The sequence below is a fragment of the Arvicola amphibius genome, chromosome 1 (assembly GCF_903992535.2).
Source record: "Arvicola amphibius chromosome 1, mArvAmp1.2, whole genome shotgun sequence".
NCBI lineage: Eukaryota > Metazoa > Chordata > Mammalia > Rodentia > Cricetidae > Arvicola > Arvicola amphibius.
The window spans coordinates 151,070,753-151,097,305 of NC_052047.1; the positions used below are offsets into that span (position 1 = coordinate 151,070,753).

General features: G+C 54.2%; 2 protein-coding genes across 2 annotated transcripts in view; one reads left to right on the forward strand and one right to left on the reverse strand.

Moving 5' to 3' along the window:
• Positions 1–2,546: 2,546 nt before the first annotated feature.
• Rcor2 (REST corepressor 2) lies at positions 2,547–7,957 on the forward strand. The gene is made up of 12 exons (XM_038343792.1): positions 2,547–2,673; positions 3,342–3,398; positions 3,672–3,752; positions 3,973–4,025; positions 4,114–4,275; positions 4,367–4,491; positions 4,580–4,649; positions 4,727–4,942; positions 6,220–6,297; positions 7,129–7,186; positions 7,315–7,544; positions 7,640–7,957. The coding sequence occupies exons 1-12, from the start codon at positions 2,547–2,549 to the stop codon at positions 7,955–7,957; spliced, it is 1,575 nt and encodes a 524-aa protein (XP_038199720.1).
• Positions 7,958–8,691: 734 nt separating this feature from the next.
• The window catches only part of Mark2 (microtubule affinity regulating kinase 2), a 66,129-nt gene continuing 48,267 nt past the window's right edge, over positions 8,692–26,553 (reverse strand). The window contains 19 exon segments of the mRNA XM_038331059.1: positions 8,692–10,770; positions 11,414–11,458; positions 13,346–13,372; positions 14,289–14,546; positions 15,091–15,252; positions 15,997–16,094; positions 16,292–16,464; positions 16,709–16,841; positions 17,661–17,773; positions 17,856–17,955; positions 18,050–18,169; positions 19,014–19,250; positions 19,867–19,923; positions 20,298–20,326; positions 20,329–20,363; positions 20,462–20,531; positions 20,813–20,861; positions 23,796–23,849; positions 24,073–24,252. Coding sequence (XP_038186987.1) covers positions 10,410–10,770; positions 11,414–11,458; positions 13,346–13,372; positions 14,289–14,546; positions 15,091–15,252; positions 15,997–16,094; positions 16,292–16,464; positions 16,709–16,841; positions 17,661–17,773; positions 17,856–17,955; positions 18,050–18,169; positions 19,014–19,250; positions 19,867–19,923; positions 20,298–20,326; positions 20,329–20,363; positions 20,462–20,531; positions 20,813–20,861; positions 23,796–23,849; positions 24,073–24,252 — 2,301 coding nt within the window. The 3' untranslated portion in view covers positions 8,692–10,409.

Genomic DNA, 26,553 nt, shown 5'->3' on the forward strand with positions numbered 1-26,553 from the left:
TCCGGGGATGAATGAGAACAGAATTGGGTCCTAGCGTTCGGGAGAAGTGGCTGTAGGACAGAATGGAAGCCAGTGGCTTGGGATCCTCGCTAGGCCTTGTGCTAAGGCCGGTGGGGCAGCCCTGGTGGAAGGAGAAAGAACTAAACTTGATGCTTGAGGCCTGCGGTAGGACAAAATCTTGGCCTAGGAGCCTAGGTTCTAGAATGGAAGGAGACAAGTGGAGGATGGGGACCCAAGGGAAGTCTTGACTAATGGTCGCCATAAGCAAGGAAGCTGCCATGGTAGCAGAGTGTGCTGTGCACAGCGGTCACCAGCTAGGCAAAGGCATAGAAATAGGAACACCTCCCTAAAGGGTAGCTTGGGACTGGTATAGCCCCCTGCCACTCGTTTCTAGGGTTCACCAGAAGTCACTTTGCTTCTCGGAACAGACCCCTTCATATCAGATCGCCTCTGGTTCATTCATTCTTTCTTTGTCCCAGATCTCCCCATCCTGGGGCTTGGTGCCCAGCTCATGATTTAAGGGGAGGAAAAAGGTCCTATAACTCTGGCCCGAGGTGTGGCGGGCAACGTGGCCGCTGACTGGGTGGCTCTATGTGGCCCGATAGTGCTAAAGTCGGGTGGGGTAATGTCTGCCTCTGCCAGCCGCGGGCAAGGAACCCCCAGGAACAGGACGCCCCAGCCAGGTCGTGGCCTGACCGCAGGACCCCGGCCGGTCGGCCACAGCCAGTGGATGGGGGCAGGGATCCCCGGTTGGGGCCAGGGCTGCTTCTAAATTTAGGGATCTGATTACAGAGTGGCCAAGGAAGGGAAGGGGGAGGAGGGTGCGAGTGCAGGCTCGGCTCGATCTGGGCATAGCGGGGTGTGCCTGGATAGAGGCGTGTCCAAGGAGTCCGGGGCTCCCCGTGGGAGGGGCGGCGGGCGGGGGCTTAGGCCTGTGTGCGCTGCAGCACGTGCCCCAGGCGGCGGGGACGGGCACGGGCGCAGCTCGCAGGCTTCGAGCTGCTGCCGGTGAGTGCGCTGGCTCTTTGTGTGCCTGGCAGGGTGGCTGGGTCTGGCTTTGAAAGTCTCTGCCCACCCCCTCCCCCAACTCCGTCTGTGCCTCCCAACCAGCTTCCCTGTCTGTCACTCTGCCCGTGCCTGTCCGGGGGGAGGGGGGATGCTGCTTCCAGCTGGGGTGACAGTGAATCAAGTGGGGAATTCGTCCCCTTCAGCCCAGACCTTGCCCTATAGCTTCCATGCCCATTCCTCTTTGGTACCACTGATCTGGGGTGCAGACTGCAGCAGTTAAGAGACACTAGGGTGACCCCTGGGGACCCACAGATCCCGCAGAAATCAGGTTCTGGCCCAGTAGCTCTTGGAGAAATTCATCTCCCGCCTGTCCGTCCTCCCATCCGCTTTGGCCCCCAAGGGCGCATGAAGGGGGGGTCCCCCTGCGGAAGGGGGGGCAGGGAGTTCCTTGGCAGGAAGAGAAATGGAAGGAAAAGCTGGGCTCCACCCGGGCGGGCGGACAGGCGGCCTCTGGGCCCCCGGGGCAGACCACAGTAATCGGAGCCCACTAGTGTGTGGAGCCGGTGTGCTTGTGGGTGGGGCTGACCCCGGGGCTTCTCCTGGGGGACACTGAGGTCTACCCACAGGGGACAAGTCTGAGAGCTCAAAGACGCGAGGGGCGCTCCCTGGGGGGGGGGGTTACGCGCTCGCCATCCTGGTCCTGACCCCACCCCCTGGAGGTCTAGCCCCGGCCCTAGGCCCCGCCCCCCGGGCCCTCCCTCCCACCCCAGGGCCAGATGTTCAGCTGGCGGAGGCATCGACTGGGGGAGGGGTGCTGAGGCCGCAGCCGGCACTACTTCCCTGCCAGCAGCTTCATTGTGTGCGCGAGGAGCGAGCGGCGGCGGAGAGCTGGCGAGCGAGCGGCGGTAGCGCGAGCGCGGCGGGGCGAGGAGCGCGCCGGGGAGGGTGCGAGGCGGCGCCCGCGGCTGCGCTGCGCCCGCCTCCCGGCAACTCTGCTCCAGCGCCGCACGCCGTGCGCGCCGTCCCGCCGCTGGGGCCCCTGCGGGCTGGAGTGGCTGTCGTGGGGTCCGGCCGGGCAGGATTCCCCCAGTGGGGACTGGGCATCCTCGGTACAGCCGAGGGGCGCGGAGCCCGCAGCGGCGGCCACTGCGCGGCAGCCCTCGCCGGTCGAACGGCGTGGGCAGGCGCGCGGCGCGGCTCCGGGGCTCCCCGAGGGCAGCGCGCCCCGACTCCTCCCGGGGGAGCCCCAACCCCGAAGGGCGCACGGAGCAAGTGTGCCCCCGGCCGCATCGTCCCCCACGTACCCCCACTTCTTCATAAACTTTTCTGCGGTCCTCGCCCGTGGGGGTCGCAGTGAGCGCTAGGGCAGCCCTACGGGGCCCCGACCTCTCGGACCCAAGCCACGCTGACCTCCCGCCTCTCATAGCCTCAGTGGCGACCTCTCCAGGTCGGGCCAGGCGCAGCACTCGAGGCAAGCGCGGCAAGCTCCGACGCTCTCCAAAGGCTCCCGCGCCCCCCCGGGGCAGCCGGGCGGGGTAATGCCCTCGGTGATGGAGAAGCCCAGTGCGGGCTCCGGAATCCTGTCCCGAAGTCGGGCCAAGACGGCACCCAACGGCGGACAGCCGCACTCGGAGGATGACAGCAGCGAGGAGGAGCACTCGCACGGTGAGCCCGGTGGCCTAGGGTTAAAGGCGCGCTGGTCCGGGGAGGAGACACGGAAGGTGGGGAGGGGGAGAGTTGCAAACCACAGATGGTTTCTGCCGCTCCTGAATTGCAGCCTTTGCTTTCTCATGCTTGGGGCTACCGGCACCGGGAATCCACAGCCTGGGCCTCTGCCCACCCACCTCCCCTTTGCCCTCAGTTGCTGAGGGAGCTTATAGGGTGCCTCACTTGGATGGATTGGGTCCCTTATTCCTTGCCACCTTGCAGGGGACTGAGGTCTGATTGGGCCAGGGGCTGGAAAGACACCTCCATGCGGAGCTGTGAAGCTCATGTGGTGGGGAGGAGCCCAGGGCTCCCTGCAAGGATGAGCTCCAGGTCTAGGGGCAACCCTCCAAGCCTCCACCCCCCAGCCAGAACAAAGCTCTTTGCTCTGGCCTGGCCTTTAAAACTGTCCTCTTAACCCCCTCCCCCATGGCCATGACTAGGCAGGGTCTCTCTCCCAGTCCCCTCTGTCTCGGAGGGTAGCTGGGGGGGAACTACCAGGGAAAAGTGAGTTTCCTGGTGGTGGGGGCCCTGAGTGGCCAGAAAGAAGAACTCCAAATCAGCCATCTCCCCCGCCATATCCTCCCCCCACTTCCCTGGAGTCTTGACTGCCTCCCCTGGCTCCACAGACAGCATGATCCGTGTTGGAACCAATTACCAAGCAGTAATTCCGGAGTGCAAGCCTGGTGAGTGGCAGGACAGACATGGAGGGAGGGGTAGAGGCTGATGGCTTGGCCTGCAGCCCCACCTGGGAACTCTTGGCTGGCTTCTGCTTGAGGGACAGGCGGTGGGCGGGGTGGGTGGCCCCGTGGCACTGTTACTTTTCCTGCTCTGCCTTCCTGTCTGGGTCTCTGCTCCTCCTTCCCTTCTGGGCCTCACCTCCCAGCTTGACTGTGTTGCTCAGTGGTCTCCTGTCCCTGTGAATGCCACCAGGCTAATTCTGCTCTTCTGCCTTTCAGAGAGCCCTGCACGCTATAGCAACAAGGAGCTGAAGGGGATGTTGGTGTGGTCACCCAACCACTGCGTATCAGACGCCAAACGTGAGTGGGGTGGGCCCCGGTCAGGCCCAATCTTGGGAGCAGGGCTCCAGCCCTGCCTTAGAAGTGGGCTGTTAGTCCCGCCTACATGAAGTCTGGTAGGAGCATTGCCGCAGCCTAGGAGCTTGAGGTCAGCCTGGGCAATGTAAAGGGGCTCTAGACTGACAAGAGGACCTTGCTTTGAGGGGCTTACCCTCTGTGACCCCACTCCTTCCCCCTGCAGTTGACAAGTACATTGCCATGGCCAAGGAGAAGCATGGCTACAACATTGAGCAGGTGGGCTGGAGGTCCTGAGGGCTGGGAGTGGGACAGGGTAGAGCAGCGCCGGGGTGGCAGGACCTGAGCTGCCCCTGTCCTGGGCCAGGCACTGGGCATGCTTCTCTGGCACAAACACGATGTGGAGAAATCGCTGGCTGACCTGGCCAACTTCACCCCCTTCCCCGATGAGTGGACGGTGGAGGACAAGGTGCTGTTCGAACAGGCCTTTGGATTTCATGGCAAGTGCTTCCAGCGGATCCAGCAGATGGTAAGTCTATGTCCTCAGCCCTTCAGTCAGAAAGAGCTTACCTGGGGCCAGAGTTTCAGGTGGACTCCTATTTCTGGCCTTGCTTCCCCAGCTACCTGACAAGCTGATTCCCAGCCTGGTGAAGTATTACTACTCTTGGAAGAAGACCCGAAGTCGAACTAGTGTGATGGACAGGCAGGCCAGGCGGCTGGGTGGCCGTAAGGACAAAGAAGACAGGTGGGGGTGGGGATTGCTGGTAGGGGGCAGGGGGCTGACAGTTTGGGTTGGGCCTTGCCTCATTTCCTCCCTGGCCCTGTGTCAGCAGTGATGAGCTTGAAGAGGGACGAGGGACTGTGAGTGAGGGAGAGCCAGATCCTGGAGACCCTAAGCGAGAGGTAAGGCTCCTAGCTGCTCTGCCCTGCCTACCCTCAGCTTGGCCTCAGAAGTACACAGTGTTCCTTATTTCTTCCAGCCTCTGCCATCCCGACCTCTGAGTGCACGGCCTGGTCCTGGGAAGAAGGAGGTTCAGGTGTCTCAGTACCGCCACCACCCGCTTCGAACTCGGAGACGGCCACCCAAGGGCATGTACCTGAGTCCTGAAGGCCTCACAGCGGTGTCGGGAAGCCCAGACCTCGCTAACCTCACACTCCGAGGTCTCGACTCACAGCTCATCTCTCTTAAGCGCCAGGTGGGGGCCCAAGGAAAGGGGGCCATGCAGAGGGGATCATCAGCTCCCAAGACCTGTGTTGGGGCAGCTGAGGTGTAAGGGAGATGATGCAGTGCCAAGCTTAACTCTCTGCCACCACCAGGGACTCAGGATAGCTTGACATTCCTTTCTGGTGTGTGTGTGTGTGTGCGCACAGGTGTTCACATGTGTGTATGATAGGTGCACAGGCATGTGTGCCTTGGTGTTCATGTAGTTTTTTCTTTCTACCTTTACGTGAGTTCGGGGAGCAAGCTTAGGTTGTTGGGCTTTGTGGCAAGCACTTTTACCTGCCTGTCTGGGCAGCTCCCCGGCCTTTTTTGGGGGGAGTGGGGAACAGGGTCTCATGTATTCTAGGCTAGTATCCTCTATCTATAATAGAGGATAACCTTGAGTTTCTGACTCTTCAGCCTCCGCTCCCCCACCCCCAGTACTGGGATTACAGACATGTATCATCATGTCCTGTTTATGAAGTGCTGGGGATCATGCATACTGGGCAAGCAGTACCAGCTGAGCTACTTACTCTCTAGCTCCTCTAGACCTTAAACGTAGGCAGGTGGCTGTCCTTGGCTACAGAGCGAAGTTGAGGCTATCTGGGGTATGGGACGTCTTATCTCATTTATTTTATTATTTTGTGTGTGGGCAGGGGCTCACACATGCCATAGTGGAGGGCAGATAACTTGTGGAGTGGGCTCTCTCTACTAGGTAGGACCTGGGAATCAAACTCAGGTCAGGATTGGTGGCAAGCACCTCTAAGGAAATGGAAGCTGCACGTATGTATGTGTAGACGATATGTGTATGGGTATGGTGCCATGTGCTCACGTGGTTCTCTCCTACCTTTATGAGTTCTGGGAATCAGACTCAGGTCATCAGGTTTTGTGGCGAGCACGTCCCCCTGTCTGTTTTGCCCCTCAGCTTCCTAGCAAGCCCCAAGACTTGTTCTCAAATAAGAAAGCTGGGTGCTGTGGCAAGCACCAGTAGTCCCAGCACTTGGGGAGGGAGAGGCAGGAGAATTAAGAGTTCAAGGCCAGTCTTAGCTCTGTAGCAAGTTTGAAGTCAGACTGGGCTGTGGTTCCCTCAAAAAAAAAAAAAAAAATCCCCACCAACATGAGCAAATCGCCAGTGTCCTACGATTTTGAGGAAGGAGTGGGTTGGGATGGTGGTGGTGGCTCAGTGCTCTATGGAGGGGAGGGCTGGGGCAGGGGCGGTGTTGGCCTCCTGGGATGCACAGTCCCATGGTCCTTTCTCCTTGGCCTCTGTAGGTTCAGAGCATGAAGCAGACCAATAGCAGCCTCCGCCAAGCACTGGAGGGTGGCATTGACCCTCTCCGCCCCCCTGAGGTAAGGCTGTTATGTTTATTTGGGTGCAAAAGGGCTTTTCCCTAGAGGCAGAACAGACTTGAGGAGGAAGCAAGTATTTTAACAAAACCCTTTTCATATTGACTTGGGCGGGGTGGAGTCGGACAGGGCAGACACCACAGTGCACATGAGGGGGTCGGAGGATAATCTGCAGGAGTTATTTCGGAGGATAATCTGCAGGAGTTGTTTCCTTCCATGTTGTGGATCCTGGGGATCACTCTCAGGTTATCAGCCCTGGCAGCAGAAGCCTTTACCCCCTGAGACATCTAACCAGCCCCCAAATACGTATTTTAATTACTTATTTTTGGCTTTTTGAGACAGGGTTTCTCTGTGTAGACTAGGCTGGCCTTGAACTCAGAGATCCGCCCCTGTTTCTGCCTCCCAAATCCTGGCATTTTGAAAGATTCTTTCTTTCTTTCTTTTTTTTTTTTTTTTTTGGTTTTTCGAGACAGGGTTTCCCTGTCCTGGAACTAGCTCTTGTAAACCAGGCTGGCCTCGAAAACTCAGAGATCCGCCTGCCTCTGCCTCCCAAGTGCTGGGATTAAAGGCCTGCGCCACCACTGCCCAGCTGAAAGATTATTTCTTTTCATGTGTGTTTGTCTACTGTCTTTGTAAATGTGTCCCTGCTGACCGTGGAGGCCAGAAGAGGGCGCCAGATACCCTAGAGCTGGAGTTGCAGAAAATGCTGGGAACTGACCATAGGTCCCTCTGCTGGAGCGCCAGTGCTCTTAACCACTGACCATTTATCTTTCCATTCCCTCCCTCCCTTTATATATTTTTAGTATAATCATTATTTATATTCTTGCTTTTCAGGCGAATACCAAGTTCAATTCCCGCTGGACCACAGATGAGCAACTTCTGGCTGTACAAGGTGGGTCATGCCATGGCAAGACTTGAGAACCTTCGGGATCTCTCTTACCTTTCCAGGAGCTGAAGCAGAGGGGAAATAAATAGTTCTGAGGGGCATTTACAGTTTGCTGCCCTTTTTGACCCTTGCAGCTATCCGTAGATATGGCAAAGACTTTGGGGCTATTGCAGAGGTGATTGGGAACAAGACACTGACCCAAGTGAAGACCTTCTTTGTGAGCTACCGTCGCCGCTTCAACCTGGAGGAGGTGCTGCAGGAATGGGAGGCTGAACAGGACGGGGCCCCTGCAGCTCCAGTCCCTATGGAAGAGGCCAGGCGAGGGGCTCCTGTGCCAGCCCCAGCCCTAGAAGAAGATGATGAGGTGAGAGGCTGGGGGTTGTCTTCAGAGGACAGGTGAGTCTAGGGCTGCTGAGCATGTCCAGGAGCAGCCTCCTCACCCTTTTCTCTCCCCCTCAGGTCCAGATTACATCTGTCTCAACATCAGTACCCCCCCGATCAGTACCCCCTGCACCGCCCCCACCTCCACCACCCACCTCACTTTCCCAGCCACCTCCACTGCTGAGGCCACCTCTGCCCACAGCTCCCACATTGCTCCGCCAGCCACCTCCCTTGCAACAGGGCCGCTTCCTGCAGCCCCGGCTGGCCCCCAACCAGCCCCCACCGCCTCTCATCCGCCCTGCCCTGGCTGCCTCTCGCCACAGTGCCCGCCCTGGTCCTCAGCCTCCACCTACCCTGATTGGAGCCCCCTTGGAGCCCCCTGCACCCTCAATTTGAGCCCTGGATCCTTCACTGCCCAGAGGCTCCTGAACCCTTGGCTGGATATCTCTAGCATCACTTAAGGACAGAAGGGACTAGGGCTTTTGCCAGGTCTTTCAAAGACCCAGAGCTGCCAGTTGGCACAGCTTGAACCTGTGGGTTCTGCATGTGTTCTTGGCAGCTGAGCTTGTCAACCCCCAGCCAGGGGCTAGAGCTCCGGGCCTGCAGGGACTCTGCTTCCTGGCTGTGACTGGAATGGCTGCCTCCTTGCCTGCCTGCCCGCCTGCCCGCGAGGGCTTGGCCTCTTGGCCTACCCTTTGTGTGGGGGTAGTGACTTTAGCATGGGGGATGGGCGAGAGGACAATTGGGGTGTTAGCTGGCCTCATTCACCTTTCCCTCCTTTTAGCAATAAGTCAGGTGCACTGGGGAGGGGATTGGGGTGGTGATGGCAGAGACCTGGTAGGAAGAATACTGAGCAGCTGTAGAGGGCCCACTTTGTCCACCCCCAAGAAGCTTGGAGAAAGGAGGGTTGGGGACTTACACAGACATGGGTTTATTTTTCAACATTTTTAAAAAAGAAATAAATGCAACCTCTTAACGTATGAGTCTTTGTCTTTGTGTGGGTGGAAGGGGGCTGGCCAACTAGCACTGGCCTCCCCCAGGACCCAGACAGTAACCAATTCTGCAAGGCCACATCTTGCCCAGGGGAGCAGTGAGTCCCCGCCCAACAGGGAGAAGAAACAGGAGGCAGCTCAGATTCCAAACATTCTCTTTATTACGTGTTTGATCCAGAGGAGAAACTAAGTGCAGGGTAAGGGAAGAGGGGGCTAGGCAGGGAGGGGCCACCTTGCCTGGGTGCCCCGGCCCCCACCCCAGTCGCTGGGAGCCAAGCCATGCCCTCCTGGCCCCCTTGGAGCACCCGGGCTGTTCCATAGGGCAAGAGGGGGGAGGAGGAGGAGCCCTTGGTCTGAGCCATAGCCAGTGGAGCACGGGGCTGGAGGGTTGAGGTTGGCAAGGTCCCTTCCTGGAACCCAAGGACTCAACATGAGGCTGAGTCTGGCCTGGTCTGGGAGCCAGGGTGAAGAACCGGTGTGGGTGGGGGTGACACGACACAGGCTGGGGCGGAGTCATTGTAAATCAAAAAAAATAATAAAATAAAAAATAAAACCCATCACAAAAAAAATGTACAACTCAGGTGAGGGCAGGGGCAGCCTCTGTAAGACTCCCCCAATTTCTCAAGAACTGAAACAGCAGAGAAATAAATTAAGGGATGCAGTGGCCACCACCAGCCAAGCGCCTAGAGCCACCCATTCACACACTGGCCTTGGAGGTTAGCAAGCGGGAGTCACTTTGCCCCACCCTATGAAGGACAGAGGCTCCTGGACCTGCCGCCCAATCCAGCCTTCCGCCAGGCAGCCATGGAGGCCCTGGGCAGTCTCCTGAGAGGAGGGGCGGCAGCGCCAGGAAGAAAAGGCAAGGCTGAAGGAAGAGAATGGTGCCCAGATTAATGCCAAGGAAGGGGAAGCAGTGGGGTGGTGGTGGTGAGGGGCTGTGCTTTCAGACAAACACGCCCAGAACGGAGAAGACTGTGTCCCCCCTCCCAAGCAGCCCCCTGGGGGCTGAGAGCCCACGACCCAACCCCCACCCCTCTCCCAGTACTGGGGGTCAGCCCCGCCTTCCGCCGGAAAGGTGGGAGAAGATGGCACAGACTTCTGAGGAGGGGAACAAATATCCCCACAGCAGCTCATGGAAGGAAATGCCCAGCTTTGGGGAAGGTGAGCAGAGGACATGGTATGGAGGGAGCCAGGGTCCCACCGCCCGCCCTCGCCAAGGCTGTGCAGTACCCCCACCCGGCCCCAGTGTAAAGGCCTGTAGCCCAAGGGCCCGGGGGCGGGGAAGGCCACCTCTGGTGGGTCGCTTGGAGGGGAAAGAAGTGGGGAGAGGGGAGAAGCCCAAAGTGGGCCTGGCGGAGGGCCTGCCAGGGAACTCCACCACTCTTGCCTGAGAGTGTTCCAGCCCTGAGCCACCCTCCCAGGAACCCCACAGATCCAGTCTTGACTGTCCCAATGGGGCAGGGAGGAAAGGTGGCCGCTGGGAGTTTTTTGTTTTTTTTTTTCCTTTTTTTTCTTTTTGGTAATAAAAATTTTCTTGGTTTAGGCGAAATACTCTGTGCAACCGCAGTACCGAGGGGGAGCCCTGCCCCCCCCCCCCCAACACCTTCCCCTTCCTTTGCCTCCTGTAGGGGAAGAGGGGAAGGAGGGACTTCTGGGCAGGGGTGAATGTGAGGGAGGAAGAACCATTTCCCATCCCCCACAAACATGGAAGAAAAAACTGAGAAGAGCCTGGAAGGGGACAAGTGCCAGCAGGGGAGACACACCAATTCATCCTGCAGTTTCTCCCTGGGGATGCAGGGTTGGCCCAAGCAGCCAAGTCCACTGGTGGTCTCTGCTGCCCCCCTCCTGACAGCCTGTTAAAGCTTCAGCTCATTGGCTATTTTGGAGGCAATGTTTTTGAAGGCCATGGAGGTGCCTGATATCCGCTTAAACCGAACACCGTTGAGAGACAGCCGGGGCAGTTTGCACACCTCCATCTCCCACTGCACAAAGTTCTCGTGGCCTGGGGTGCCATGCATGCACAGCAGCATGTATCGCTCGTGCAGCTCGCTTTGGCAGCTGTTGGCGTCCAGCACCTTGCGGATTTCCCGCATCATCTCATTGGGCTCCATAGAGCTCGTGGTCTTCATGCTCCAGGTGAAGCGCAGGGAACGAGGCTTGGCCTCCCGAAATTCTTCCTTTTCCTTGTCATTGCCTCCACCGCCTACCACGTGAGGTCTGTGGACAGGGTAGAGGGAGGTGTAAGATGGGGGCTGAGACATCCCACCCATGAGATCCACCCTGGCAGACAGACCCTGAGGCCAGAGAGGAAAGCAGGAAGGAGCGCAGCAACAGCTGGAAGAGGGAGCAGCCAGTCCCTTGTCCTGGAGAGGCACATAGGACATGGGAGGCCTCTGGCTCTTGTCTCTCAGGATGGAGGGCGAGAAGAGGCCAGCTGGGGTAGGGTGACAGGTCCATGCTGTTACTGGTTCTTTTCTTTAGGGAATCAGGCAGGAAACAAGGGCACTGAGCAGCACCAAGCAGACTGTCCTTCATGAGGATGATGAGGCTGAGCAGCAAGGCCAGGAAGGGTAGGAACCTGGAGTGTCCCTGCCCTGCCAGGGTTCTGGTTCCAGAATGCACTAGGACCTGAGCAAGGCCCAGAACCACTGCGGGTAGGCGTGGGAAAGGGAAATTCTCCTAGGAAAGGGAGCCCCCAAGAGGGAGGCAGGGCAGAATAGCCAGAGAGGGAGAGAGAGGGAGGAGAGAAAGAGGAGAGAGAGAGGAGAGGAGAGAGAGAGGCAGGAGGAAGAGGAGCAGGATGCGGTGACAAGCCCGGTGGCCTGGGCAGGGCCAACAGTGCTGGCTCCGGCCCTCTCACCTGAGCGTCTCCACTCGGTCTTTGCTTTCAGGTTCATTCAGGTTCCTCAAAAAACAGAGCGAGGGAGAGTTTAGTCTGGGATCTCTCGCTCCTTCCACCCTGCAGACCCGGGTGAGGCTGGGTCTGGGGACATGCCACTAGTGGGTGGGCAGGACCCAAACCCAAAAGCTACTTGCCAGCCATCTACAGACCAACATGGCTTGGCAGTACCTCACACTGGCAGCTTGACTGCCCCTTTCTGACAGGGAGCCCCAGCGGGGGGCTGTCCCTCCCCACATTCCCAGAGATCTGTGCTGGTGGAAGGAGCCCTAGCTCTGGGGGAGGAGGGTGTGGCTGTGCAGGCACATTGTACCCAGAGCACAGCCCAGCACCAGTAGCTCCCCATCCAGCCCACATCCAGGCTTAAGATTGCTACTGGCATGGGGGCTGGGAGTAAATTTTTGTGCCAATAACCAGGGTGTCAGAATGAAGATGGAGGTGAAGGCCACACTGTCTGTCTTGGAAGAGGGACTGTGACAAAACCTGGGGTAGGTGTCTGGGGTCCACGGGGCAAGACTGCTGCTAGCGCCCCTACTGCTGCCTGCCAGGCTGGTTGCTCACACAAGGCAAGGGCTGGGCAGGGCCCTAGGGAGGTGAGAAAGAGGTCTGGCCCCGCTGAGCGGCTTCTCCAGCTCCTGCCAGGAAGATGAGTACCCGGACCCGGGATTCTGGGGGCTGTAGGGAGAGGAGGGACAAGAAGGAGGAGAGAGCAGCAGCAGCAGCACATGTAAAAGGAGCAGGAAGACACAAGACACAGATGCCAACGAGCACACTGTGAGCAGGGCCCGAGTGCCAAGGATGGGGCTCCGTCCGCTCTCTCCAGGCCCCTATGGGGCAGGTCCTGCCAGCCATGCAGTGAGCTGGGGTGGGATGGGTGATAGGGATGTCTCAAAATCCCATCTGGCCCATCTCTCTCTCATCTGAGGAGCCAAGACACCTGCCAGGCAAATCCAGAGCTCCTAATCTGGCCCTCAGTCTGCAGCTCAGTACCTGGTGTACCTACACCTGCAGAGGACATGGCCAAAGCTGAACAAGCCAGGCTCTGTCCCAGGAAGGGAGATGCAGGAGCAGGGTGTGGGCCCTCCTGCTGTTCCACCAGGGCCTGGTGGCAGAATGACCCCTGCCTGAGAATATCCAGCTCTTGGCTCTTTGGCAGGCTCAGGCGACATCTGGAGGAAACAGCCCAGAGGAGAGCAGCGTAAAGAGCCTAGATGCGGTGCCAGGGTGGGCTGGGTCAGTTCTGCAGTATCCACCAGAAGGGGGCGCTCTACTACATCTATGAGGCAAAAGCTTCTGGGGCCTGGAGGAGTCAGGCTAGCCAAGGGACCCTAATGTCCCTGTAGTACCTCCAAAGTCCTGTCATGCCATAGTCCAGGGGAGACAGGTCACAGCCCTGAGGTTCAGCAAGTCCAGGACAACCCCCAAATAAGACATCATTGCAGATGCACCTCAACCCCGTGAAGGTTTCTTGCAGCACATGCACACAACATGGAAGGGCCAGAAAGGGAGCCCAGTGCGACCCAAACCTGGGTAGGGATGAGGAGACAATCTTAAAGGGAGAGTCCCTGAGGTCTCTTCTCTTCGAGGACATGTACCTGCAGACCAAGGGAGGCCCCTCACTTGCAAAGTCATTTGCTCTGAGGGACCCAAAATGTCTTCTCAGGAGAACACGTATTCTAAGTCCTGCCAGTGTGAAGGGGCAGGGAGGTTGGCTTGGGGGTGAGACCCCACCAGAGAAGTCTTCATCCCTTTAAGATAGCAGACAGGAGGTCCACATATACAAGGTCAGCAGAGAGACAGGAAGCATCAGCCAACAGGGGAGTTAGTGACAGAGGCAGGACAAAGACACAGACAGACAAACACACACACATACAGAGCGGGCTCAACGCCTACCTTCTGGCAAACCTGAAAGACAGATTTCTAAAAAAAAAAAAACAAACAAAAAGAGACAAAATAAAAAAAGAAATAAAAAGAAAACCCAATCAAACAAACAAACAAAAAACAAAAAACCAACAAGACGGTATGTGGATAAGCAGGTGGGAGTGGGCTTTTCAGGTTCAAGGGCCTCCCGAGTTTTAGAAGAGCCGCTCAGCGAGACTAGAGTCCTGGACTTCAGGTCTGTTGGCCCCTGCAGCCTCACCTGTGTCTGGCGGCTTGGATGGGTGAAGGGACAAGCAGCAGGTGGGGTAGATCTGCTCTCAAAAAGCCCCTCCTGGTTCTGAACAGTTTAGACTTCAGGGTTGAATAGGGACAAAGTATCCTCAGGAGATCCCATGGCTGAGCCACCTCATGAAGAGATTCCCCACCTGGGTCTAGGCTAGGAAGGTACTGGAACCCTGGCGCTGCAGGAGAGGCCACAGCAGCCCTCAGCAGCCATTTGATTTATGGGGTTTGCCCTGGGAAGCCCTGGGGCAGAAGAACATTGTTAGAGCCAGACACAATCTACCTGGGGGAGGGCGAACAGGGGAAGGAGGTCAAAGGGGGCAAGAATAGACTAGGAAAATCTTGTCAACCCAGCCTAGCTCATGCCTCATGACTTTGCAGCTGCGTCACCAAATATAAGTTTCCATGGGAACCCAGGAGAGAAGAGGGGGCTTTTATTTTAGCATCTGAGTTCACACTCCCCTAGAGAGGAGGCGGCATCGCCCATCTGCTTGGGGCCATCAAATGAGGGGTGCCTGAGAAGAGCTGGGGAAAGGCCTAAGAGGATGAGTCTAGGTGCCGACGATATTGAGAACAACCCTCTTTCTCAGTCCTGCTAAGGCCCCAACCCCAGCTCTGTTGTCCCCACCACCAACCCCCACGCAAGTGGGAAAGCCTGGTCCCAGCCCCTCACCTGCGGACAAACTTGGAGGTGAACTTGCTGAAGATGCTGCCAGAGGCCCCCCGCCGGCCCTGGCTATGGCCAGAGGGAGAGGCTGGGGTCACACCATAGGGCAGATTCTGCTGGTCCCGCACCTGTCGGAGCTGCCCAGCATGGAAGGTGCTTCGACTGGACACACCCCGGGGGAAATTAGTTCGGTCTGGGGCTCCACCACTGCTGCTGATGTTGTGGGCGGAGGGGGAGGCGACAGGGACACGCTGGGGGGCTGTGCTATGGGAAAAGAGGTAGGGGCAAAGGCATATGTCAGGTACAGGGAGCCACCAGTACTGAGCACATGCAGGCGCTGGGATGGGGATGGGGAATGCTAGGGCAGAAGCAGCCATCACGGAGGACACAGAAGGAGAGGACTGACCACTGAGGACAGTAGTGAGATGGTCTGGGGAGGGGGGGAGACAAGGAGGACCCATGTATACAGCAGTATGGGCTGGAGAGAGTTGGCCCTGGACCTGCAAGGGGACAATGAGAACTCTCAAGAGCTGACTGTCCGTAATGAAAACTAAGAAGGTTCAGAACAGAACAAAAATCCTTCCCTCTGGCGCTTCTGGACAGCTTCCTGCACCCCTGTTCTGAAGGGGCTAAAGGAAGAGGGCATTACTGTCATCTGTGCCCTCTATTTCCTGGCTGTAGGGCACAGAGCTATTTCTTGTAGCTAAGATGACAAAATGCAGCAGGTCCCCCTAGGTGGGAAGATACCGTAGGGCAAGGGTGAGACAGGCCAGGGTGACAAGTGCATTAGCTACCCCAGCACACTTGCCTGGGCCGAGGCACCTCACAGTTACTCTCCGTGGGGGGCAACCCAGAGGCCTTGTTGGGGTGTACGGAGGCAGACATGGATTTCTGGTGCTGGCGGGGCCGGGCCGCAGAGACTGCGGCAGAAGCAGAAGCCGTGGAGGCCCGGGACCCTGGCATGGTTAGGCTAGGAGACAAAAGCAGCGGAGAGGCCCGGATTAAGGGTGAGATAAGAGCCTGGGTTAGGAAGCAAGGGCAGGGCCAGAGTCAGAGCTGTAGCCTCGGCGGATGCAGGTCAGGCCCAGGGAGTGGTTCCAGGGAATGAGAGCTAAGGACCAGTCACTGAAGGAGGGCAAGGTGAGTAAGCAGCTAGGAGGGCCAGAGCCTGGGAAGAGAAAACCAAAATGAGGGAAAACTGAGAGGAGGGCCACAGTGGCCTAGGATATGTGAGAACAATGATTTTCCCTCTACCTCTATACAAAGGACAGGATGCTGCTGAGGAGAAAATTTCATTAAACTCCAAAGAGGTGGAACCAGAAATGTGACACGCCAAGCAAGGCGGCAGGCAAGGTGGGGAACTCTGCTTCTAAGGCCACAGTAGAGCCCTCACTGGGGAGTCCCTCGGTTGGGGTGCCAAATACAAAGTCACAGGTACCTAGACAGACGGACAATTCTAGGCTCGGCGTGGTCAAGAAGCAGGATGACTGACGAGCAGCTCATGTGGTAACCTATGCTTGGTAAATGTCAAAGAGCAGAGGAGGACAGGAGGAAGGACGGCATGGAGCAGGGAGGGTGGATGGCTAGACTGGACAGGGCCAGGACAGGACTCCAGGGATACTGCTCTGGAGAGCAGAAGATGATGCTACTGAAAGCTATCTTTGCCACTGTGAGAAGTGGCCCCAACATCACGGCAGGCAATCCAGGTACTCACCTGTCTTTACCATTCTGGATAGAGGACTGGCCAAGGCTGGCCCTGTCCAAAAGTGGGGAGTTCCTGCTTCGGTTTGTGCTGGTGGAGAGGACGCTGTTCTGTGAGGAATGGAGGGCAAGAGCTGTCTCACAGGAGCCAATGCTGTTCCCCAGGACTACTGGATGGCCCTGTCCCAAGCTGCTCTGTAGCTTACTTTGTACAGTAAGCTCAGGTACAGCCAAGGGCCAGGCCGCACCAAGGAAGACCAGAGGACAGGAGGGAGATGAGGGCCTGGGGATGGTAGCTCATGGCTTACTGTGGAGGGGGTAGGAGTGGTTTTCTTCCTCTCCAGGCCAGGCAGAGGGCTGGCAGGCACTTTGGCGGTGCTGCTGGCTTTCCGCCCTGTCTCTTCCTCAGGCCGCTTATTTTCTGCATTGTTACTCTGAGTCTTCTTAGAATAGGAATTCGAGGTGGGAATGGCAGGGACGGCTACGGGGCAAAATGTGAAATGTGTAAGAGAAGTAGTCTGCCTGAAGTCCCGCTGTGTGCTTGGTGCTTTCTTACCATCACAGCTCCATTTCACAGAAGTGGAGGGAGTTATTAACCTGCCCACAGCCAAGCTATCATGAAGGAGCTGAACCAGGACTGAAATGCAGCTGTTCCCCACAGCCTTAGACCCTATTGGGGTTCAGAAGAAAGCTGTCTCCGACATGTGATTCCCAAAAGCACATACCCTGGTCACTGGAGCGTCGCTGCTTTGGGTTGGCAGAGACACTGCGCTGAACCTTGTGGGATGGAGATGGGGCACTACTGTTGGCCAAATCAGCTGAAGGCCGGGGCTTCAAAGTGATGGTGTCACCTTCCAGCTGTAAGAACAGAAAGCATGGCTTTACAGGAGACTCAAAGTCCTGAGGAGGTTCCTCCAGATAGATAAGCTAGCATGTTCCACCCTGCCCTAGCACATAGACTTCATCTTACATGACTAATGCCCTTGATCACACATGCTCTGACATAGACAGGACACGTCCCACAAAGACACCAATTCCTCAGAGAGGGCTACTCAAATCTGCATATCCAGAGACACACGCCCACAAGCACATGCACATTCAGACTAAGAAACCCATCCCTTCCCACAGGGAAACCTGGGGCTCATACCAGGTGCCATGGAAATATATCTAAACCAGGTTAAAGTTATAACCAAGAGAGACCCCACCACTACTGGTGCAGGAAACTGTGAGGACAGGTGGGCACTTAGAACCTAAACTAGCAAAAGAACAACCATAAAGCTTCCAGATCCATAGCCAAGACAGACACGTGACACAAAGAAACATATCCAGATACAAGATCCAAAAAGAGGCAATACACTGGGGAAGCTTCCTGTAAAACACAGATATACACAGAAACCTAGAGATGGACACTTCCAGACAGAGAGAAGAAAGATAATGGGCACAGAACTTCCATCCAGACCACCTCAGCCCTTTCTAATCAACACAATGAGCCACCTCAACTCATCCATCCCTCAAGAGTCCAGGCCTGGCCTAGCGCCACCTCCTGCTCTTTAACCGAGGGTCTTATGCACCATGGCTGAGGCCTCCAGCTAATTAGGCAGAGGGTATGAGGCTAAAGGCTGGGTGCCACCTACAGTGCAAATGGCAGGTCAGGGCATAAGAATGCAAAGCACGCACCTCAGAGCTCTTGTAGCCCAGAAGCAGATAGGTGGCCATCACTTCATTGTACCTCTGGCCCACCAGTGAGTCCTGGATCTCTTCCCGTGTGTAACCCATGGAGACCATCAACTCTGGTGGTTGGGGGAGAAGAGGACAGTTAAGGCTGGTCTCCATCTATGGGCAGGCTCCAGCTCCCAGCCAGCACAGCCTCACCTGTCCGCCGGGGGTCCTTGTAGTCAGGGAGTGGCTCCACATAAGGTTTCAGTTCATCGTCTTCGTGCCCCACGTTCATCCACCGGTCTTTCATAATTTGCTGGGAAGGCAAAGTACAGAGGTGGAGGAAACTCAGCATGGCGGTCTCCTTGGGAACCCCAGGATTTTTGGCCGGCTGGATTCTCGCTGCTCACCTCTAAAGTGCCTCTCTTACTAGGATTAAGTATGAGAAATTTCTTAAGCAGGTTTTCACAGTCCGTGGACATGTAGAACGGAATACGGTATTTTCCCCTCAGTACCCGCTCTCGTAGCTCCTGTGGTTAGAGAATTTAAGTCACCCCCAGGCCAAGGGAACAGTCTTACATCCAGGATCCAAATAAACAGACATTGAAAAAGAGGATGCAAAGTCTGGGGTTACGGCAACTCACATGTGAGGCCACCAAGTCCTATACACCACGTACATCTTAGAGTGCTTCAGAGGGGTAGACAAACACTGTCTCTTCCAGACAAGATCAAGATTCTAATTCCTATGCTTAAAGACTGCGTTTTATTGTTTTTTGTTTTGTTTTTTTAAGAAAAATAACATTTATTTTGTCGACGGGGTATGTGTGCGCTACAGTGAGTAGAGGTCAAAGGACAACTTGTAGGGGGTCAGGTTTTCTTCCTCTACTGTGTAGGTCCTGGGGAATAAAACTTTATCCACCAACCTACCTTGGTAGCCCCTTTTTGTTTTTGCTGCTTTCCAACCCCACCCCCCGACAGGGTTTCTCTGTAACAGTCCTGGCTATCCTGGAACTCACTCTGTAGACCAGACTGGCCTTGAACTCACAGAGATCCACCTGCCTCTGCCTCCCAAGTGCTGGGATTAAAGGCGTGTGCCACCACCGCCACCACCGTTAAGTTTGTTTTGTGATCTCTCACTCTCCAGCCCAGGCTGGCATGAAATTTTGAATCTTCTTGCCCCAGCCTCTCCACTGCTGAAATTACAAGCACGTGACTCTATCCAGCAGGGAAGACCACTGAACTGCTTTTCTCAGCCTTTGTGAGGTTCTGGCTTGAAAAAAATGTGGACAAGTAGAAAGTTGAGAGAATAGAGGTAAGACCAGAGGCCAAGAAGAGACAGAACCAGAAAGGATCTAAGGCTGCACTTCACTCCACCTTGAGGTTCTGTCCATCGAAAGGCAGGGACCCGCTGACCAGTGTGTAGAGGATGACGCCCAGGCTCCACACATCCACCTCAGGACCGTCGTACTTTTTGCCCTGGAAGAGTTCTGGGGCGGCATATGGAGGGCTGCCACAGAACGTGTCCAGCTTGTTCCCAAAGGTGAATTCGTTGCTAAAGCCAAAGTCTGCAATCTTGATGTTCATATCAGCATCCAAGAGTAGGTTTTCTGCCTGCAAGGGAAGATGGTGAGCATCAGAGCCCCATGGAGAGGAACCCTAAGGCACTGAGATAAGGCACGATTGAGGGCAATGGGAGAGCCACCCAGAATTCAATCTCTAGTTCAGATCTTTCTCCATCTTCAGGGCAGGGCCAGTCAGCACAGACAGGCTGGACAGGAGGAAGGCACGAAGATGGGATCTGAGGCCTAGGGACCTTGAGAGCTATACAAACTCCAGAGTAGGCTTCTGTTTCGTGGTTATGCCTGCAAGTTCTTTCAGCAATGGAGACTCACAAGCAGTGCAAATATGAGTGTCTTGGTAACAGAGATAATGTGTGTATGTCTACAGAGCAGCTGTGGTATCAGAATCACATTTACACTTTTTCCTAGGTCAGCCGCCAGGATGTCCAAAGGACTAGGAAAGCCTTGAGTATTCCTGCCATACCTGAGAGCTGGCAAGGAGAAAGACCTCTATGCTTTTAGTGATGTGGTAGGAGCCTAAGTCTAGGTACAAGGCCATTCTTAAAGACTTCCAGGTCTTTAGGAAGTTTCTGGAATACTCAGCCTGACTGAAGGAGAACAGTCAGACCCACAGGAAGACACAGGAGAGACGTACACACACTCCTCACCTTTAGATCTCTGTGAACAATAAACTTCTGGTGACAGTACTGCACAGCAGACACTATCTGAAAGGAAGGAATTAGGATTAGCTTGGGGGGGTCTGAGAGTGAGCCACAGAGATTGGCAGGGCTGTCACTCATGGCCTATTTTGAAGTTACCAAGAGGACCAGCAGAGATCAAAGGACCCTCTTCTAAGGCCATGGCTCAGGCAGCTCATCTTCTGTGCCAAACCCCAAAAATGTCAAATGTGTAAGAGACGTAATCAGTAGTCTGCCTGAAGTCCCGCTGTGGTGCTTGGCACCTTTCTTACCACTCACAGCTCCATTTCACAGAAGGAGGGAAGTCATTAACCTGCCCATGGCCAAGCTATTATGAAGGAGCTGAACCAGGACTGAAATGACTGAGCTGGGCTTACAGCTGAGGGTGGAGACACACCCACCTGGCGGAATTTGGCTCGAGCTTCTTTTCTTTCATCCTGCCATGGGCCACCAGATAATCAAACACCCTCTCCTGCAAGAGGTGAGATGGTGTCGTACACTGAGTAGGGTGGGAGTGGAGGGTGTGGTGGGAACAGGAGTAATGCCAAGGGGGCAGCGTCAGAACCTACCACCACTGGCATACTCCATGACAAGGTAGAGGGTCTTCTCAGTCTCGATCACTTCAAATAACTTAACTGCAAGGGAAAAGGCTGTGTTGGGACTTAGGGAGTCACACATCAAATCTACTGTATCCAGACATGTTAAGGGCCCCTTGAACCATCCAAATTACTCACGGGCAGCTCACAGGGCAGGAGGCAGCTGCACTGTGAGCTGAGTCCTTCAGAAGTAGAGTCCGACAGCCTCCAGGCCAGAATCCTCCACCAGGCAATGAGATGTGAGAAGGATGCATGGTACAGAGACACAGGCATGGGAGCCTTACTGAGGGGGAGGAAGAGGGATGACAATACTTCTCACCCTATGTTAGGATGATTCAAAACCTTCATTATTCTTACTTCTCGGAATAGCTTGGAAGAGAAAACACAGGGTTACGTTCATGCCTGCTTGATGAACTTAATTCAGGTCCCCCCAAGAGCCCCCAGTAAGGTTTCCTTCCTTTCTTTTTTTCTTTTTTAAAACAGACCCTTCCTCCCCCCAAAGAAATCAAATCCAAACCCACAAAGAGAGGGAAGCTGGAGCTGAGCGAGCTCCTGACTGACTGCTCAGGACCACGCTTCTTTCACGCCCTCTAACAGCCACTGCAGGGGAAGGAGCCCAGATCCTGGAGTATTTGGCACTGAGCTCCTCTGCCAGCTCAGAGTCCAAGCCTTTGAGTGGCCTCAGTGACCAGAGGGGAGCTCCAAAGGGCACCATGTCATTTTCTGACATCCTACATGTCAGAGGGCCTACACTGGGGGAAAGAGGCCTTTCTCCTCCAGAGCCTCTGAAGTAGACAAGAGAAGAAACCACTCCTATATATAGCTGATGCCAATTTTAATCAAACCCACCTCCACACACTCACGCTCTCTGTGAAACAAAATCAGGGCTCCAAACCATTACATTTCCATACAGAAAGATGACAGAAATGAACTTCTTCCCCTGGAAGGGCCGGGAAGAACTGGAAAAGGCTTTGCAATTTTCCAGGTCTCACACTTATACGAGGACTGGGGTTTTTGTTTGTTTGTCTGTTTTGGGTGTGGTAGTTATCTGGAGCCCTAATCCAAGAAGGCAGTTATCAGATATAGTAAAAATGGCTTTCTCTCTCTAATGGTGTCCCAGAGTGTTCATGGACTGGAATGAAAGGATCTGGCTCAACCTTCCCCTCCACCAGCTCCAGGCTTTTCTTGTTCATTTCTTTACCCAATAATTATGCTAGTAAAAAGCAAAGGCCCCTGGTCACCATCCCAGGGGTGCCACTGGGGGCAGATCTGCGATGGCAGGCAGAGCCAGTACCACCATCCCATTCTCAAGCATATCCATTGTTCTGAAGGAGCACTCTTCTGGGAAAGCCTAGAGCTTTCTGGGCTTGCCTAAAACCCTGGGGGCACCAGTGTCCTCAAAAAAACTCAAAACTTTAAGGGAACACTGCTAAGAAGAAATATCAACAGAGTAAATGGCCAGAATGAGATTGTCTTTGCTAAGAAAGCATATAAATAAAAAAGCTTTTAAAAAAATAGCTATATTTCTGCATCTTGGTGGTGGAGGCAGGAGGACAGAAGTTTAAAAACTATCCTCAGCTACATGGTGAGTTCCTGCTTCAAAAAAAGAAAAAACAATACAAAAAATCTTTTATTTGTCTGGCACTGGTACATTCCAATCAATCAGGAAGAAGCAGGTTGAAAAAGAGATGTAGGGAATGAGATGTCCTGGTTGTCAATGACAATGAACAGTGGTAAGCCACAGTGCTACAAGGCCCAAGGCCCATCCTATGCTAGTTTCATCTCTGCAGGGACAAGTCTCCTTCTCTTCCTCCATAAGTTCTGAGCAGGAGGCCCTGGTGATGACAGCACTGCATCTGTTTTGTAATAAAAACTTTCAGGGCTGAACAGGATTTGTGAAGCCCTTGATTTCTAGTTGTTAGCAGCCAAGGGATGTCATTTATCCACTCTAACCCTGGCAAGCAAACTCCTTGGTAGCAATCCCTGCCTCCCATCATCATGGCTGTTTACATGGTCATATCCCTCTAATTCAGCCACTGTATTATGTTCAAAAAAACTCCCTTGAAGCTGGCAGTGGTGGAGCACGCCTTTAATCCCCAGTACTTGGGAGGCAGAGGCAGGCGGATCTCTGTGAGTTCAAGGCCAGCCTGGTCTACAAGAGCTAGTTCCAGGATAGCCAGGACTGTTTCACAGAGAAACCCTGTCTCGAAAAACCAAAAAAAAAAAAAAAAAAAAAAAAAAAAAAAAAAAAAAAACAAAAAACCCCCCCCAAAAAAAAAAAAAAAACCCCTCTTGGCCATACCAGACAAAGAATCAGATCTTAGAAAAAAACAAGCAGGGGTCAACTACACTGGGAAGGCCAAGGGAAACATGACTAACCTGGGTAAGAGCTGCTTTATTTTGCCAGTCTGGAGCCTCCTTCTCCTAAATATCTGAGCCCAGGAAAATGAGGGGACAGTGCGCTTCCAACTTTGTCAGTTACTTGCAGGCTGACCCCTGCATTCAGAGTTACCCTTTCTTTTCACACACACACACACACACACACACACACACACACACACACACACACACACACACTTGTACAGCTTCTCTGGTACATGGTGTGCCCTACAGCCTAAGGAAAACTCCAGTAATAAGGGGAAAAAAGTTCAACTTTATCTAGCAAAAGCTGCATACTCCCAAAATGCTATCCAGCAGAAGAGCCCAAAGATCAGCCCAGTTAAAAGAACTGGGGTTCATTTAACGTGCGCACCCTGTCACAGACTTACAATTCGAGTCTCCCATATTCTCTGAGATGGAGTTGGTAAAGAATTCTGGGGCAAGTTCTGCTTGGCTATCCCTTAACTTCTAGGGCACTCCACTGGCTCACCTGATGTCTCAGTGTAGCTGCGTGCCCTTCTAGTAACGCTATAGACATGTTTTTACAGAGAGCTGGATCCAGGCCAGGAGATAACACAATCAGGAAGTAGGTCAGACAGGTAGGGCCAAGTGGCTGGGAAGGGGCCACTTCAGAGGAGCCTGAGCCTGTGGACAGGAGGCTTACTGGGTGGAGTTGCAACGGAAACCCAACCAGGGCCATAGGGGAGGAACACAAGTTTTTTGGTTGTTTTGTTTGCTTATTTTGAGACAGGATTTCTTTGTGAAGCCTTGAGTGTCCTGAAACTTGCTCTGCAGACCAGGCTGGCCTTGAATTCAGAGATACACCGGCCTCTGCCTCCAGAGTGCTGGGACTAAGAGCAAATGCTACTACTGCCTGGCTCGGGAGCAAAGTTTAGGAATGGACGGAAGGCACTGGGCACTTACTTTCTGAAGGCTGGAGGAGTTCAGCTGAGTCTTGTCAATGATCTTCACAGCTACCTGGACATGAGACAAAAGCCTAACATCACTTCCTTGATCAGGTTAAAACCAGCACCTGATGCTAACTTTCTCCACTGGATTTCCTACTCCTTCTAATGCTTGGCTCCTGGCATACCTATCAGATAGATACACAAGAAGCTGGCTGTGGGAACAGTCTCAGCACTGCCTGTTGAAGTGTCAACAGGATGGGAGCTGCTGCCATGGTCCCAACCCCAGTGCTCACCTCTTTCCCCGTCAGGATGTGCCGGGCCAACTTCACCTTGGCAAAGTTACCCTTGCCAATGGTCTTAAGGAGCCGGTAGTTGCCAATATGGGGCTGCTCATCAGCAGAGGTGGCTGAGTTGCGGCCCCGCAGCATGTTGGACTTACTGCTGGGCTTGGAATCAAGGTGTCCCAAGGTGGGCTGCAGGGTGGAAACAGACATGCCTTTACAGGCTGCCCCTCCAGTTCTGTCTAATGCTACCCTCAATTCTGGAAAAAAAAAAAATGGCAAGAGGCTGGGTGCAGGGACAGATTCCATGGGACTGGCAGGCATGCAAAGAATTATAAAACAAGAGGAAGAGGGCAGGGGCAGGGGAGGGCATCACAACCAGTCTTCATTGCAAAGGCACACAACAAAAGGCTCAGGGCTAAGACCCTATACACACCAGAGCTTAGGACCAGAGCTGTATCTCATTAGCACCACCAAGCCCCATTAACTCCCATTAGTAATCTAGTGGAGCCTCTGCCCCCATCATAGTTGGGAAACCTTGTCTCTGATGGCCCTGTTCAAACTGCGAGAGTGCTGCTTCTCAGTTGCAGGAGCACACGGTCTGGCCACTTTAAAGTCTTCCTCATCACCCAGTTCTTAGGATCATTTTTTACATTTGTTTATTGTTGTGCCTATTGAGATTGAAAGCCCATGAAGACCAGCCTATAATGTCCTTTATTCACTAACACATCATACTGCAGCACCTGAGAGAATGAACTCAATGACTGGGTTTGTACAGCAGCCTGCCCAGCCCTGCTCTCCTGTACTCAATGGTTCAAACAAGATGGGAAGCAACAGCAGTTACAGACACTGCTCGGGTGAATGGGCTGAATACAAAGTGTGTAGATCTAATGAAGAGCTATACATTTTCCAAAGACCAGGACTCCCAGTAATTCCTAGGTAGATGCCCCAAAGGAACGAGGATACATGCCCACACAAATCCCAGTGCATTAATGGCCACAGGAGCATAATCTTCACTGCCTAGAGAGAATAGAAACTCCAATGCTTATCAGTTGTCAAATGACAACACGATGGAGTACGAGCTGAGCGATAACTATGGAAGGAAGCACACTGACACGTGCTACTCTCCACAGGATCCTGAAGACACAGAGAAGCTGGCCACGGAAGACCATCTTCTCTGACTCCCATTTTTATCACTGTCTAGAACACAAAACTCTAGGAAGGCGGATTGAAAGATTCGTGGGCTATCTAGGGGGTGGCGGGATGTTGGAGGATGACAAGTGAGTAAAGGGTGTAAAGTTTCTTTTGGGGGCAATTAAAATGTTCTGAAATCAAACAGCACAAAACAGAATTTAATAAAAGCCACCCATCTGTACTTTCAATGGGTAGATGATATGGTGTGTGAATTACTCCAATGTAACTGTCAAAGGGAGTCTGGTTTCATCCCTACATGGGCCCTGATTTATCTATCTCTCATAGGACATCTTAGCACCAGGAAGATGTTGAGCCAGATCCAAGCAGAGCTGCCTTGGAATCTTCAAGGATGGGTAGCAGGGTGACTGGAGATGGCGGGTCCAGTTTCTGACTCTCAAAGAGTCCCTCTTGATTCTAAGGGAAGACTTCAACAGCCATAGAGAAAACGTGTGACAAAGGGAGTTGTCTGGGGGCTCCTTGGCAAGAACTGTGGGCGTTACAGAATTCCCTCTTCTCCGACATGTCGATTGAAGACCTTTGTGCAGCAGTTGTGTGCTTTTTCCCTCAACTGCTAACTCAGCCCCCAGAAGTACTTGCAATGGACAACTGCGAAGGCCCCCTTGTCCCTTGGGGTGTCATCTCTGCTACAGTTCCTCACCATTTCTCATGTCCCACTGCAGCCACTCTGTGGCGCTTCACAGTAGAGGCCGCACACGCACTTTAAGTTCCTGCTTTATGTCTTCCCAAAGGAACTCTGAGGCTCACCCTTGCCAAGAAGGAAATTCTATCCCCAGCTATGTCTGCTGGGTCAGTCTCTTGAATGATACTGAGCCCATCCATAGGTCTCAAAGGCCTAGCTTCTAAAGTCTCCTCTCCTTAGCCCCATTCTTTCTGACAAACTGCCCTCAGGTCCCGTCCCCCCCCCCCCCCCCCAAGCGCTGCCAACCAGGACACCAACAGCTAGGAACCTTCCTCTGCTTCAGCTGCTAAGTGGGTAAATTCCTTTGCAACTTTCTTTTTTTGTGGTGCTGGGGATTGAACCCAAAATCTCATACATGCTTATTAGGCAACTGATCTACTCCAGACCCTTTCCTTGGCATTTTAAAAGATAATTATATCTATGTGCATGTGCCTCAGTGTATGTATTTGCACCATATGTGGGGATAAGCCTACTGATATCAGAACACTGGATCCTCCAGAACTAGTTATAGGCAGTTGTAACCACTATGTGGGATGCTGAAAATTGTAATAGCAGTACATGTTCTTAACCACTGAGCCATCTCTCTAATCCCCTTGGTA